The sequence below is a fragment of the Ambystoma mexicanum genome, chromosome 5p (assembly GCF_040938575.1).
Source record: "Ambystoma mexicanum isolate Mex_15411 chromosome 5p, UKY_AmexF1_1, whole genome shotgun sequence".
Classification (NCBI taxonomy): domain Eukaryota; kingdom Metazoa; phylum Chordata; class Amphibia; order Caudata; family Ambystomatidae; genus Ambystoma; species Ambystoma mexicanum.
This window is the reverse complement of record NC_090930.1, coordinates 524,689,603-524,706,668: the sequence shown is the minus strand read 5'-3', so window position 1 is coordinate 524,706,668 and position 17,066 is coordinate 524,689,603. Positions and strand designations below refer to the sequence as shown.

At 42.0% G+C, this 17,066-nt stretch overlaps 1 protein-coding gene across 1 annotated transcript in view; it reads right to left on the bottom strand.

Moving 5' to 3' along the window:
* The window catches only part of LOC138481058 (connector enhancer of kinase suppressor of ras 2-like), a 2,957,912-nt gene that overhangs the window by 54,646 nt on the left and 2,886,200 nt on the right, over nucleotides 1–17,066 (bottom strand). Inside the window, exon 23 of the mRNA XM_069612924.1 lies at nucleotides 10,978–11,177. Within this exon, the coding sequence (XP_069469025.1) occupies nucleotides 10,978–11,177 (200 nt within the window). The remainder of the gene's footprint in view (nucleotides 1–10,977; nucleotides 11,178–17,066) is intronic.

Here is a 17,066-nt window from a genome sequence, read left to right as displayed (position 1 = left end):
GATGTTGTATAGGGTAGGGGAAAGGCAAGAGCTTTGGGGCACACCACATAGCATGATGGTTTGTGACGCAGTGGCTAGGTCAGAGAAGACCTGCATGGTCCTCCCTTAGAGGAAGGAAGTGATCCATGTGGTAGCTTCTTGGGATAAGTTGGCTGTGGAGGTGAGGTGATGGCAAAGGATGTCGTGATCTACAAGATCGAAAGCTGCAGAGAGGTCGAGGAGGAGGAGCAGGACAGGTTTGCCTTGGTCCCTTGCGTCATCCATTTGGTTTTTGAGGTTGAGTAGGGCGGTTTCTGTCCCGTGTCTAGGCCTAAAGCCAGATTGTCTTAGTCCTAGAAGGTTGTGCTCTTCGAGGAAGTGCTGGACCTGCAGGTAGGCTGCCTTTTCTAGAATCTTGAGGAGGAATGGGACTGTGGTTATGGGGCGGTAGTTGTTAGGGGAGGTGGGGTCAAGTGTTGGTTTTTTTATGAGAGGTCGGACCCATGCTTCCTTGAGGCATGATGGGACTTTCCCCGTGGTGAAGGAGGCATTGACGAAGGCTGTTAGGAAAGGGGCAAGGGTGTCTGCGCAGTCTTTGATGATGGAGGCGGGGCAGGGGTCTCCTTTGCAATTGGATGGTTTTATGTTTTTCATGATGTTAATCATGTCTTTCTCCTGGATGGTTTTGAATGAGAAGGTAGGGGGGGCCTCTGTGGCTGAGGAGAGGGGGGGCTGGTGGGGGGTAGGGGGGTAGGGAGCGCTAGTTTGGTATTCCGAATTTTGGTTTGGAGAGAGCTGATCTTGTTTTGCATGGCTGTTTGGATGTCATCGCACCATGCTTTATCTTTGGTGAAGTTTTGGGGGGTGGGTATAGGGGTCTCAAGTTCCCTGAATATGGCGAACAATTCCTTGGAGTTTGATTTGGCCTCAGAGATTCTATCTTCAAAGGATTTGGCTTTGGCTTTGATGATGGCTTTCTTATAATCATTTGCGAGGGATTTGAAGTTGAGTTTGTCTTTATCATCATGGGATGATTGCCATTGGGCTAAAGCTGCTCGTTTGTCATTGCGCAATTTGAGAAGGTCTTGGGTGAACCAAGTATTAGTGTGTCTGGTAGGTTTGGTTTTGCGCGGTTTAAGTGGGGCGATAGCATTGATTGCTGACGAGATAGCAGAGTCGTACTTCTTGGCAAGAGTTTCTGGGTCGCTGGAGAAGGGAGGTCTAAAGGCAGGTCCCTGTAGGAAGGGTAAGAGTCTTTCTTTGGCTAGTTGGCGGCCACTTCTTGTGAGGGCTGGTGGTAAGGGTTGGGGGAAGGAGGATGGGGTGGTGGTGGGGATGTTGAAGGTGATGGTGTGGTGGTCGGACCACGGGGTGGGGCTATTGCCTGTGACTGTGAGGGGGCAGTTGTGATGGGCTATCCAGTCTAATGATCTGCCTAGGGCATGAGTGGGGTCTGTGATGGTATTGGCGAATCCTAGAGTGGCTAGGGCTGCATCAAGTGATTTGGCAGCAGGGTCTTTGGTGTCATTTAGGCCTAGGTTGATGTCACCGAGGAGAATATAGGCAGGCCACTTTGCTTGGGCAGTGGAGAATCCAAATCTTAACTTCACCAAGTAGAAAAAACCCACGGAGGAGGGAAGCCCTCTATGTTAAAGAAAATAAACAAAGGGTCTATGGTGAGCCGTAAAACTACTAAGGATAAGTATCAGAATAGAAGGTCAAAAATGACTAGCACTTACCACCCTTTTGGTGGGTGTCCTAGGACCGATAGTGAATACTATGTCTAGGAAGAGCCACTGCTGGAGTCCTGCCGCGAAGTGCGGTATCACGGAGACCAAGCGTCTGGATCTGAAAAAATGTAAGTGCGCGTATTTGTCAGTTGCAGAAAGTATGGCTCAACCAGAGAACAGCTGGAAAGTTACAAAGTACATAGATCGCGTGTACGTAGCGATCAAACTTACAGAGTGCTGGTGTGTACAATGTGTTCATCGAGTTACGGGTTGGTAAGTAGAATGAGGGTCGCGTCACTCCACTGAAGCAGCACGTGTATTACAGTTGCTAGGCGATAGACGCTTCTCAACAGGGGGAAGACCCTCGAGCGCGTCGTCGGCAGTATAAGGTCCGTATTGCATAAACAACAACGACGGACTGGAGAACGGACTTAAAATGTGTGGAAGGTTCAACACAAGATGTAAAAGGCGGCGGCCATCTTAGAATGGATATTACGAGCGAGTCACACATGGTACAATGACTAAAGAGTTGTACTGGGTGAGTCAAAAAAGTGAAAAAAGGAAATGTAGACAAGTTGTCAGTAAGCTCTACTGATGATAATTGTAATATTAATTATTAATTACAAAAAAAGTGATCTAGAGTGCAGTTAAAAAAGGTAAGTGCACCGGAACTTATTATGCAATATCGGCCTTCTGGGTTATAGTATGGTGGCTTTGGATTTACATGAGGTAAAAAAACTATAGTTGAGGATATGTAGATATTCAAAATGAATAACAATCCATAGACATTTAGCATGTAATCAGGTGATGGCATAGTGTGGTATGGTTTCCATGTGCATATGAGGGCAACCAGTTAGGTTTATAGTAGAAATCAGATTAGTTGGAGAGGTGTGGTAAGAATGTTATTACCAAGTTAGAGAAAAGATTTCAGAGAAAACTCATCATTAAGACCCTTGGGGATTAATGTACTCAATGTATGGATCCAATACTTCTCACGGCGCGAGAGCATGGATGCGTAATCACCACCTCTGTAGGGTTTTTTAACGACCTCCAACACTTGAAATTTCAACTGGGCCACAGTGTGGTTATTTTCCATGAAGTGTCTAGAGAGGGGTGATCTAGTATTCTTACACCTAATATTGGATTTATGTTCAGTGAGGCGCTCTTTCACAGATCTTGTAGTTTGTCCAAAATATGGTTTGCCACAGGGGCATTTAATAGCGTAAATTACCCCTGTGGACATACAGGTGGCAAAATGTCAAAGTTTAATCTTTTTGCCTGTGCACGGGTGAACAATATTATCACCTTTGGTTACATTATTACAGTGCTGGTAACAGAGGCAGGGGAAAGTGCCCATTTCCTTGGTTTGTAGAACTAATTGTTTGTCCTTGGGTGGTATTTCTGCTTTCACTAATCTGTCCCTAAGATTCCTACCTCGCCTGAAGGCAATCATAGGTGCTTTGGGGATCAGTTCTTTAAGTGTCAAATCATTGTGTAGAATGTTCCAGTGTTTCCTGATTGTTTTGCCTATTTGAAAACTCTGTCTGGAGTATTTGGTAATGTGGAGCAACGGTATTTCCTTGGATTTGGTCTTGGGTACGAGGAGTTGTTCTTTGGTAATAAGTTCGGATCTTTCTTTGGCTGCCTCTGAGGTCGTGTTTGGATAGCCCCAGGCTTCAAATTTCTCAAATAGTTTACAGCTTTCTGTGTCCAAGCCAGCTGGATCTGAAACTATCCGTTTAAGTCTGAGGATCTGACTGTATTGCAGGCTGTTCAACATTGATTTCGGGTGGTGGCTTGTGAAATGTAACAGATGTTTGCATCTGTCGGTTTGTGGTAAACAGTAGTGCAGATCCGGTTCTCTTTGATTTCCATGTCTACGTCAAGGAAGTGTAAACATGGTGCACCTGTTTCCATGGTAAACTTGATGTTATTGTGAATGGTGTTCATGTAGTTGAAAAAAGAATCCAATTCCTCCCGTGTCCCGCACCAGATCCCAAAAATGTCGTCGATGTACCTCTTCCACATCAAAATTTTGTATGACCACTCCGGGGGGTCTAAAACATGCTGGTGTTCAAACTTATACATGAAAGTCTTGGCGTAAACTGGGGCCATGGAGGAGCCCATGGAGGTACCAGTAGTTTGTAGAAAGAATTTGCCCTGGAACCTAAAGTAGCTGTTGTAAAGAATAATCTCCAAGAATTTCAAAATCAAGGTGATGTTACCCATGTCATTAGAACTGTTAGAAATTAGCCATTGGACCGCATGTAGACCTTCATCGTGGGGAATGGATATGTATAAGCTACACACATCCATACTGAAGATGATACAATCAGCACTCAGAGCTGAAATGTCATTGATACAATTGAGAAAATCGGTGGTGTCTCTTAGGTAAGTGGGGGTATCTTGGACAAGTTTTTGGAGAGATCTATCGACATAGATGGCAAGTGGGTCGAAGATGCTGTCTGTTCCAGCTACTATTGGCCTCAGAGGTGGATTGGTAGGGTTTTTGTGAATCTTGGGGAGACCGTAAAAGACGGGAGTGATCGGATGTTGGTTGAGTAGAAATTCTCCAGTTTCAACGTCAATCCATTGGTGATCAAGTGCTTTTTTAATGGTTTTGGTCATCAATGTTTTGATCTTAAGGATGGGATCTCCATCTAGTTTGGAGTAAGTATCCACATCGTTGAGAAGTGCGAGGCATTTGTCTGTATAGTCCCTCGTGTCCATTATAACAATTGCTCCCCCTTTATCAGCCGGTTTGATGGTTATTTCTTCATCTCTGGCTAGAACTTCAATGTGGTCAAGTTGACATTTTTTCACATTGCTAGGGGTTGATTTTGGATAGTTAATCCTTTCCAGGTCTTTGGTCACCCTGTTCTCAAATAAATTGAGCATAGAATTCTGAGTATGAGGGTCGAAGGTACTCTTTGGTCGAAACTCAAAGATGTTAGTTTCTGTGGGGAGACAGTCCTCATCGTGGTCTGTGTTAAAAAAGATTTTAAGTCTAAGTTTTCTCAATTGTCTGTGTAGACATACTTTCTCCTCAAATAGGGTGGTGTTGCTGGTTGGTATAAAAGACAGTCCACGGTTGAGCATGTCGAGTTGACCACAGGTTAGATTTTTGTTGGACAAATTCACTACTAGGTTCTCTGTCATTTCTTTTTACTTTTGTTTTGAGCCTTTCCCTCTCCTCGTTTTTCTCTTGATTTGTCTCGTATTCCTAAAAAAACACCCGCTGATGCTCCAGGGCTGGGTGGGTTCGCAGGGATGGTAATATTGTTGGAAGGTTGCTCAATAGAGTCAGTGTCAATGTTCTCAAGTTGAATTGGTTCCCAACACTGCTGTTACTGCTGTTGCTGCCGGAGTTAGATTTATTTTGAAAGCGTGATTTCCGTTGTTGATCACGGTGGTGATAGAATTCTTGCCACGTGTAAACAATGTCGTTAAGGTAATCGAAAGTATCACGTTTAAATTTCCTCAATTTGCGTTGTTCGATGTCTTGTATGTAACCTGTAAGTTTTAAGTTAATATCAACTAAAAGTGTGTTGAGTTCATCAGTTGATTTGAACTCACTCATTTGGGTTTTGAGTGTGGTGATTTCTGTATCAATAGAAGTCAGGGATTTTGATAATTCTTCAATTGTTAAAAGAATAAGGTCCAGTGAATACTTATTAAGAATTTGATCCCATTTTTCATTGAATGCTTTGCTATCACTACAGAGTGTTGGATGAAGGTACACCCTCAGTCCACGAGGTATTTTCTGCGATTTGTAGTATTCAACTAGAGTTGTTGCATGCAGTTTCGGTGAGATCTCACGACGAATGAGTTTCTCTAACTAGAACCAAGGAGCCAATTATCCCCTTACACTAGGGGGCAAGTCCACTCTTGGAGGAAAAGGAGGAAGCCCAAGGGATCCCAGAGGAGCTGGCGGAACAAAGGTCTATGCTACTCTCTGAGAAGCAGGGGACTCATCGGCCAGTGACTGACCAGTCAGAACCAGACACCATTACCACAGCCGTTCGCGTGTTCCATGCTCTTCCATGCTAGAGGCGCAGAGATGGAAAACGTGAAGGTTGAGATACTTTCGGGAAAATGTTGGTGAGCTGATCCCATTGTGTACACAGGTCTGAAGGAGCTCTCAAGTGAAAACCTGATCAGCTGAGTGGGATGGGCCATGGAACTTATCCAGGTCTGAGATAAAACACCATTGGGAGCAAGGCCACACAGAAGATGAAGCTTCCTAATATCGAAGTCTCGTACCAGACCTTGCTGGGCCCTCAGTGCAAACACCGATCACAGCTGCCTGAGAGACCTTGATTGCCCCAGGTGAAGCAGTGGCTGCATGTGCCATGGCATGAAGGAACCCTCTCAAACCTGATGTTTGCTCACCTTCCCAGAAGCTGTGGATATTCTCAGGTGTTCCAGTGGAGCGGCCTTGAAGATCTTCCCCACCACGTCAGAAAAAGCCAATAGTGACCTTCTGGGAAGTGAGTCACAGAGTGTGAAGACATCGCAACGATGAAGCTGCCCCAAACACTCCAGACACTAAGTATGCAGGTTCACTGCTGAAAAGGACCCTCGAAACACAGCGCAAACCGAGAAAACACAAGTTACCTGTCAGACAAGGGAAAGGACCTGAGCAGAGTAGGGGAAAAAAAACATTTGAAAGAAACAATATGTGGTGAGGCAGCAAAAGGAAGAAGAGAAGCTGTGCCAGGCCCCCGAACCATCCAGTGTGGAGTAAGGGATTGTGGTAAAGGAGAGGAAAGGGCAGAGTTGTGGGTGTGTCCTCATGCCACCGCACGTGCCCCCCTCTGCATTACATATTTGCAGGGGAAGTGCATGCTTTGCTGATAAGGGCTTTGCCCGATCCTCGTCCTTTGCAAACTCCCATAAGTATGGAGGAAAGGGGGTGGAAAGTAGGAGTAATAGCTTTACATTAACACAGTATGGTCACTACAGTTAATGAGTAGAGCCGGATGACAAAATACATCACCTTTTTTGAGAAACAATGACATTGAACATAGAAGTGTCACATGTTCAGTTAAGCTCCTTGATCTCTAACAATGATGTGCTGGTATTTTTCTAATAGTCACAAACCTATGGGGTTTCCATATGGGAAACTGATTTTATGGGTGCAAGATCAACTTTGCCTTCACAAAGACCTGAATACAATAACATTCCATTAGGCATTTTACCAGTGAAATGTGATATGTAATGCTCATCAGTACCATTCTGGCCAATACACTGTGTTGTACAGCGGCTTTGTGGTAGCATGTCTAGCTACATAAACAAATAATCATAAATAATAGCTACCTGGCAGAGATAGATATTTTAAAGTAAGGACCCTGCCACAGACAATTTACTCAACAACTTAACTTGCAGATTCTTTAAAAAAAATAAAAAAAATATTCTGTTCGGTCCACGAAATGTTTTTTAAAAAATGGGATTCTAACAATGCACACAAGGAAACATGTAGTGTTGCTAAACAGCACCCCATACCCTCTTGGAATACAGCAACATTAATAGGGCCCAAGCTTAGTGTGGTAAATCAAAATTTGACCTATTTAACTACTAATCCCTCTGGTACCTGCTTATTTTGGAATGAAGTTTTAGCTAAAAGTGTGAACGGCTCCTTGGAATAATTCCCAGAGTGCTCAACACTAGAATGGAAGATTTGGGCACTGTGCCCTGCAAACTTTGAGGAATTGTGGACAACTTGATTCTACCTCAGTTGAGCAACAGGAGAAGGGGCGGGGGTGCGAAGATGAATGACAAGCACGTACACGTTTATGACAAAATACTTGCCGTTAAAAAGAAACTATTTAGAAAAGAGTTGAGATTATTGAGATCATCCCTGGTCTTGAACCCAGAGGCTATCAGCATCCAGTGTATGCATTTGCGTCAGATTTATCGAAACTGGATGAAAGGTACAAGGGCCATGAGATTCCAGGATGACTCTGAGGCGCTTCTGCAATTCCTGAGGAATAAAAAAAACAGGGCATTTTGGCAATTGATGAACTCCATCGAAAAACTATTGAATGCTGTTTCCGAGAAGGATTGGCATATCAATTTTTCTACCTTGTATGCACCTCTCGAGGGAGCCCCAATTGCCATTTTTCCTATTATTTAGGAAAATATGAGCCCGGTAGTGTCTGAACTAGATATTGATTTGGGAGTGATAAAAAAAATCAGCCAATCTAGGGCCCCTGGCCCTAATGGACTTTCAAACTATCTCCTGAAAGACGATCCCATTCTTTGGGCAAAAGTATTAAGCGTCCTATTTAAAGAGGTGGTGTCCTGAGAGCAGTTTTCATCATCTTGGTCCAATGCACATATAGGTCCTATATTTAAAAAGGGAGTAAGAACAAACCCTCTGAACTATTGTCTCATTGCACTCCTGTACATTGACAGCAAGGTATTTGCATCTATTTTGCTGTCACATCTAGAGGAGTGGGCTGAGTGACTGACAAAATGGCAGACCGGCTTTCGGAGATGTCTATGCACATCTCTGAATGGTGCGATGATTAGCATGATTCAATTACTATCTTGGGACGGCAAATATGGCACAGTATATGTAGCATCAATTGACCTAAATGCCGCATTGATGCAGTAGATCGTCAACTTATGTGGATCAAGTTAAAGAGGTGGAGGATCCCATGGGGGCTATTAAGACGCCTTGTAGGTCTCCATGAGAAGACTGAAGCCCAAGTGCGACTGAATGGTATGGGAGGTCTATCCAAAGCATTCCAACAGGCAGGGACATTAGGCAGGGTTGTACTTTAGCACCCTGCTTTTTTAACCTCTACCTGTCAGACGCTGGTGAACATTTAACCCCTGCAGTCTTGATTAGTCCTGTGATAGGCCAGCTAAGACCTTGCTGCTATCATACGCTGACAATTTCCTCCTTTTTGAGTGTACCCCAGTGGGGATGCAGCACTTACTAACAGAATTCGAAGTGTACTTGAGGAAACAGTATATACACACCTCAAAATCAAAAATGTTGTGCTGTTCTAAAAGTAAAAGAAAGGTGTACCCTAAATGACATATTGTAAAAGATCCATTTGTGAATGTCAGGTCTTTGGTGTACTTGGAGTTCTTCATCCAGGCATCTCCAAGCCGATCTGGACTTTTAGACTAGGGGAAGGATCGAACCATGCTACAAATTTATCAACTTGTGAGAGTGGATAGGCGTTATGGAAAATATTCCCTTAAACCAGCACTTAGATATTATGAAGCAAAGCTTGTTCCCAAAATATTATATGGAATGCATATTTACTTATTAACTCCTCTTGATTCTTTGCTATGTCTGGAAGCCTTGGCCTGGCGGGCAGTATTGGGAGTGCTGAATGCGATTCCCATAGATGCCATTAGGTACGATCTGGGTATCATGTCTCTTCAGACTCCGGCTAACGGGAAATGTATCCTAATGATAAGGGAAATCTTATGCCCAGAGGGTGGCTCCCTGCTCCTTGATCTGAAAATCATTCTTGAGGAGAAACAGAGCTTGTGGCTGAATAGTTTGTCCGAACATGGTTGTAAAATTCTAAAAAAAATATGAATTCCTCCCTTGGTGAATTGTGTGAAATCCCTGAAAACGGTGAAAACAAGTTTGTACCAGTTCGATTGGATTTCAACAGTTGAAAAAATGCACTCTTTCTCTTCTCTAGATCACCTCAGATTTGATCACAAAAAACTAGGATGTTTGGCACCATGTTTAGCCCTGTATCTAGCTAAATGGGTTTGTAGAGCCTTTTTGAGATTTAGATGGAACCTTAGTCTCAACAAGCAAATCATGGAGAGAAGAGGATTGCTGGGAATGACATTATTAGGGGGCTCTCGGTATTGTGGAAATGTATCCATATGAGAAACCATGAAACACATTTTTGTTGCTTGTCCAACTGTATTTGAAATGAGGAAGAAACATCTACAAAGGTTCTTGAGAGAGTGGGACAATGATAGCATGATAAATTATTGGGCTACTTGTCTATTTGTCCACTCCACCTCAACGATAAAAGTCCTAGGAACAGAGGACAAGGTCAACAAATAATCATGAAGGGGCCCGCGCTTGTACTTTTGTAGGCGGCGAGTATTCTTTGGACATGAGTTACATGTGTTACATATTGATTCTGCTGGTTTCATACACGTTAGCAGACCTGCACCTGGGTTAAAGCCGAACATCTATAGAACACATTTGTTTTTAACCCATACAACAATATACATAAGTTTACCAAAACTTGGAATCTCCACCAAGTTGTCACTGGTTGGTGAAATTAAAGGACAGCTCTCCTTGAAAAGAAAATGATTATATAAAAGATCATGCATTCAAACCTTTTCTTGATAATTACCTTAGAGGCAATGGCGCTTCTGTTAGACAACGGTTCAGATCTTAGTTTGCCTGCAGATATGCAATGAAAATCCTCTTATTCCAACCAACATCAAACCCAAATATCATGAGGATGCTTCTGAGTATGCTTGGTGGAGTGGGTGGAATGGGGTGGGAGAAGGGCAAGGAGATGACAAAGGAGAGAGATTCCACCAGGTCTTGTGTGGTGAGACCTGCCAGGGGGATTGGATAGAAGTCCTCTTTATATTTTAACATGTTCTGGTGAAATACTTCTCTCAAAAGGTAGGCTGCTAAACCTTGTTTAGCGTATCCCTTCCAATTCATTATCCTAGTGGTTAGCAGTATGAAAATAAAGAGGAGACAAGTTAAAAAAGGTGGTCCATCATTTGTCAGCAAAAATAGGTTTCCTGCTATTCTCCATGCCTTTGCTCGTACGATGTAACATTCTGGGAGCAGTGACACCTGCATTTCAGTGCTTATCTGGGACCAGGATGTCCAATTTCTCTAAGCACCTATACGCGATGATCTATTTGATTTATCGGAACACTGTAACTATAAATGCCACAAAAAGGATGAACATATCAGAAGCGCAATTCAATTTTCTGGGACCTACCATGGACTAGACAGATCGTAAAACCTCTTAAAAACATGTTGCCATATAAACTGACCATGCCACTTGGATGCGTTTGGCAATGTTGTTTTTCACCATGGTGACCCCAATATGGCTCCATATTGTGGCCATTTTGATTAAAACCCCAATAAAGCTGACAATATGGCTGTATAGTATCCTTTCTTTGCATTTCACTCATATGTCTATAGGTCATATAATGGCAGCACAGATAATATCATCAGGACTTGGTGATCTTTGCTTGCATTTTACCATATTGAGTGAAAAGCAAGATTACACTAAATGCTTACTTTTAAAGTGCTTTTCAGAACTCTGATGCGGTGGAGCTTTTCATTGGTAACGGGGTCATTGCACCTCCTGATAAAAGATCTTCGGAACTCCTGCTTGGTGGACGGACGCTGCTCTCCAAAAGCTGATAGACTTGCTTGTTCCAAAGTCTTGTACAGCTCTTGTAGACCATCGGTACTCTCTCTGCTTTCCTCTGCATTTTCTGAAAGATAAATGAAGAGCTGTTTTAAGTGCTTCAGATGACTTCAGTTCTGGGAATGCTAGTATCCCCGATTTTCAAGAGTCCAAAAAGGCATTCCTTAACCCTTCGTGTAAAGCTGGGGGATAGAGATCAGCTGTTTTTTTGCCACATGTTTACAACTTTACTAGTTCTCCGCTCCCTGTGCTCAATTTGGTACAATCCTGCTTCTCCTCTCCGGCATCCCTACCACATTCTCGAACGTAATTTACCTGCTTTGTGCTATTACTCTATGTGGTGATAAAGAAATGTTTGATATCTGGCCTTTTTCCCTGCCCAAAATTCTCTCTTTATCCTATGAATAAATCCTCATTTTCCCCCCTTTCCACTTCTGTTGATCTTCAGTGGTCCTTCTAGACATTCTAGGATGGGCGGATTGGCTCTCTTTCTGAACGGGAGCATTATGTCTAAGTACGCCACATCGCCATCTTTATCAACTTCATTTTATTTTGCCATTATTATATTCTCAATATTTGCTTAGATAGACTATATGCCATGAGTATTTGGGTTCTATCCCCCATTTCTTGATTTCTGCAATGGTAGGCTGCTCTACTCTAGGTGTCAGGGTTACACCTGCATTTAGGGTGTAGGAAACGTGCCTGACCCCAACCACTTTACTACTAGGGATCAATTCAATACTTTGCCATTCTTCTGTTTAAGTGCTATGATTTGCATGCTAAATCATTTCATGCACAGCACAGTACATAGGATTTCACATGATGAGCTGGTGCTAAAACAAAGTATCAATTCATTCATTCATATTTTCAAAATCACTTAATACTAATGATTTGTTAACTGTGTAGCTATGCAGGGACAACTGGTGAGATTCAAAGCTCTGTAGTGCTGTAGGGCCAACTGATTAATTTCAAAGCAATGCTGTGTCTACTAAGATTGCATTCCCCTCATCACCTAAGTGTGATAATAGCCAGATCATAAGGCACCTTGAAAAGTAGGGCCCGCTGTGCAACCAGGCAGTTCTTTGCAGCTATGCAGGGTGCCACCAGTATTGTGCCACCAAGGGATTCCAAATTGCTCCTTAAAACATGACATCAGACTCCATTTCAATCGTGGTGAGGTGCCAACATTGCAGTTTTCCTGGGGCATCCTGAATCCATGCAACAGCCCTTTCTATTTAGGAATGTTTTAACTATTTATTTACAGTGTGCTCTCAAGACTTTTGATATTCTGCTACCAAAAATGGTATGATCCATCAGTTCCAGATTTGAGTGACCATGTTTGGTCAGTGGCTTCTCTTTGACACCTTCCTTCAAACAGCCTTTGTTTGGCTTCCTGATCCATTTTTGCCACTGGCCTCCTTGCCGCATTACAGGTTAAACATCCTACCTTTGCGTGTTTGTCATTCAACTTCACTACTGAAATACAGCTTTTTGTTCCTCTTACACAGGCAATGTCAAAATTGCATCTATAAATGTCAAACTGGAGATCTGCTTTAGATTAAATAATGTTGCTTGTAGATATAGTAACTGGGGTCATCTTCATTCACAGGTCCATTTGGTCAGACTTTCAGCATACAGGGACCTGTTCTCAGCATAAGATGAAAAAGCTTGGGCAATAGTGAATTGATTAGTGCTCTTCCTCTAGAGCATTAGCTGTGCAGAGTGAATGCCACTACTCACACTTGGGATACTGCACCCAATGCTGTGTGCAGACACTTCCATGAATGTTGCCCTTGCTCTAGAAATAATCTGGACAAGCGGGTGAACTTTGACTGACACTTAGTCTCCCGCTGTTGATGTCCTGCAATGTGCTTTTTTATACATTTATGATTTTTTTTGTCTGAAGATGCTCTTCGTGGTCTGTTTGAAGGATTTCAATAGAAGTGATGCAGCCCGTTCCCAAGGATCTTTAAAGCTAGCAGTTATTACATTTGCAACTAAAAAGCATAGCGTTTGGATCCATCCCACACTGCTCAGTAGACCATAGCCAGGCTCAGGCAGAGAGAAAAGGAAGCATGAAAGAGACAAACAGAAAATGGTGGGCCAGGTGACCAAAAAACGGCTTGATAAGAAGGCTGATTTTGATGCATTTGAGCAGACACAGGTGGCATTCTACCAGCAGCAGGTCAGTGTTGAAGGAATCCCACAAGATGGTGCATCGCTCTGCCATTAACTTGTTGCTTCTGGAAGTAGCGTTAACTCCGAGGACCGATTTATCTACTGAAGAAACTTTCAACTTAAAGATTTGGAAATCGAACGTTTTCTTGTGAATGGGACAGAAAGTTGCAACAGCATCTCTCAACGTAGCTAGCTGACAGGTAATGGCACTCAGTGAAGATGAAATATGCTCTCTTACCCTGACGAAATGTTCTGAAGCTTTAGTCAGGATTTTCTAGAAGGTAGGACACATATTGCTGCAGTATTCTAGTGTGGACCGAGCTATACCATAGACCAGTGTGACCTTCTCAGATGGTTTAGGAAAAGGGTGTATCCTAATTAACAAAATAGCAAAATATAGCTCTAGGCATCTGCAGAACCGACAGTTCAAAAGGCAATTAATGGTAAAAATCCATTGCTTAAAGCCTATGATCCGTAACCTAATCATGAACTGCTCACTGTTGCATCATATACCAATCTAGCACTCTGTCTCTCTCTGCCTCTCTCTGTTTCTGTCTCTTTCTATGTGGATAAGAGTCATGCAGCCAGGTGTGTGTTAGTTAGAGCCACACCAGCCATTGCTGACAGCTGTGTGACCAGAGCAAATAAAGCTGATTTCTGGAAGAGGGTGGTAGCTGTGTGTTTTGTAAAAGCAGCAATTAAAAGATTGAACTTATCTAATTGGACTAACATTGTAAACAATCTCTTTTTCAAATTTTTAAAATGATTATTTCTAATGATCACTTACAGCATATATTACAATCATAATCGGAATGTTCTCAATAGAATGATGAATCACAATAGCATGGCAAACCAAATGTATCCTGTAGTTTGGTCTTTGAGAGTTGTGAGGTAATGAGAAGTTGAGGAGTACATGGATCCAGAGATAAAAAGCAGATGCTCAAAATGAATAGCTTGAGTCTACTTCAATGTGCGATGTAGAGAATTGACCAGATTCAGGTGAATCGATAATGGAAATTGAGTTTGCTGCTATTCCACATAGAAAATGGAGAATATGGACCCAGCAAGTAGCCCAAGCGAAAGTTGACAGGGCAAAGCTGCCAGACATAATACCTAGTGAAATACCAGGCACTCAGACACTCTTAGTACCACTGAGAAAAAGATGATCTGTTACTCAATGGTGAAGACATAGTTCAAGTAGAGAGGATAAGGATAGGTGTTTTTTGTCCAGGAGAGTGAAAGGCGGATAATAATTAAAAAGAAAATACAATTTTATGAGCTCTTCTTGCAGAGAGACCCATGCAGTTGTGCTAACGGGAAGCAGCAGGTCACACATTGAATCCTGTAGGAGAGTGATCTCTGTGGAGAATGTAGAGATCCTTCTGCAACACTCTGCTCAAAGCACTCATAGATCAGCTCGGCGGCCTAGTGCTAGGTGTGCTTTAGGTGATATTACACTGTGCCAATAACTCCAAAACAGGCAATATTGAATGGCTGTACACTGACATTGAGTGACTCTAATGGTTTCAAGCAATGCCATTACAGTACAATTTATAAGCACAATGTTCTCTCAAGCAAGATTGTAGGGAGGCGATTGGTGGGACAGGTTCATACCTGCTTGATATGCTTGCTATGCCTGAGGACTTAAAGGAAGTATGGGGCATGCAATCAGGAATGTGGAAGGTCATATTTAATGAAAGGATGTGTAAAGTTGGGAATGTGTGGTAAAGGGATTGACAGAAATTGATCTCTCTATGATAGTTATTTGTAATAACTATACGAAAGGAAGAGGAATTTGAAGAGATCATTTCCAAAGACATACAATTAACCACAGTATGTTAAGATGCACAAGGATGCAATGATAGGATGCTGTGATGGATTGGCCGAGGTGTGTCTGATCCGAATAACAAATGCATTGTAGTGACAGTACCTCTTTTAGTCTAGTTTTAAATGCCATATCTAAGGTGATATATTGACCAAGGAAAACACGGTGCATTGGAATGCTGCAATAAGCTGCAGATTCTGCATCAGTACATCTAAATGCATGAACCCTGGTGCAGGGGGGATACAAAGATGTAATGATCAGTTTTCAAATCACATCAAAGCTATAGCTAATGTTCATGAGAAGCCATCTTTCAACAGAAAAGTATCTCTTCCCCTTGCCCATGAGAAGCACAAGGAAATAATTATTCTGAGAATCCTTAATGGAGCCTTAGAAAAATAGCTGAAAAATAATGATCTCATTTATGAAATTATGACTTTGACTTAAGGGAAACTTAGTGATGGAAATGTGAGGAAAAACTATAGGGAAGGGGGGGGGCAGTGAGGTCTTATATAGTAGTAAACACGACACATTCCATGGTCCTGATAGTCCCAATTTGCTTTGAAATGTTTCTATCCTGTGTACACCCTGTGTCCTAATGAACTCAGACTATTCCTAAACAAACGACTGGTTTATATTCCACAGCCTTGAGCTCCTTTGCTTTATATTATGTAAAGCTTTTCAATATGAACATATCTTTTTTTTTATACCTGCAGCTATGGACTCCTGCCTGCCGACACTCCTTCACCTAAAAGTTGCACCGGCTTCTGTTTTGATAATTCCTGTAAAATAGTTACATTGCTTTTCAATGTTATTAGTCTCACTATTGAGACCATTTTTCAAGTCTTGAAATATTTTGGATGGTGATTTATACCCATTGTCAGGGTGAATCCTCTTTCTTTGGCTGTTTCCTATCTGGCTACTTCACCTGCCATTCTGATTAGAACTTATAGTTTAACAATTATTGAAAATATCGGTGTAAATAGTTACAAAACAACCATGATGTGGATAAAATCAAACTGTGAACAGCCCAATTCAAGAGAACGTTGTTCCTGAATATACCTGCTTTAAATTTTATTTTTTAATTTCCACCAGCCACCTAAGCACTAATGGTATTGATGCTTTAGAACAATTTACTCTAAAACAACTAAGCATCCAGGGTCTTTAAGGAGGCATTTGCATAACTCTGTATCCCTGAGTCTTGGTTCTTCTCCCATTTTCTTTCAGATGAAACTTGCATTCCCCAAAAGAGAATTGCCCTGATGACTATCAGCATCCAACAATTTCCTTATTAGAAAAGTTAAGGGATCTTGATACCGACAGGGTTGACACTGTTTAATTTCTCTACAATTTATTAGTATGGTATGTTATTTATATGGCATAGATCCCTGCATGCCATAAACATATGAAGTCTTCAGTCGCGAGACGCATGGGATGTGTGCCTTCGTGAGATTTCCATTCTCTTCTCCAGAAGCTTTGCGCTGTTATGTCGTGTGATGAGCATGCTCTGTCTAACATCTTTGTCTGGAACAAGTTAATTTGATCAGTTGCAGAGAATTAGCGGCTGATTCAATTGAGGCATGCAGGTTGCTTGCAATGTTTACAGAAAAAATCTCTTTCTCTCTAATTGTTTATGGGTTATTCCTTCTGGCCCCTTTCAGGACATTAAATAGAAGAGTTTTGAGTTTCCATTTGATTATCCATCAACAAGTGTACGCTGGTGATGGTATTTTGAGCTAATTTGAAAGGTTATGTTAGCAATGTTACTTTAAACTGATATTCAAAATACTACTATCAATATCAAACAGTCTCTTAACTCAAAGTACAGAAGTAATTTCAGACCAATCACTTTGTGCCACGTTTCTGGTAGAATAGTCAGTCAGTAATGCTTTATTCAGCAAATTTACCTTTAGAATAGACCAAATCTTATATCTCAAAATATCCATAATTCTATGG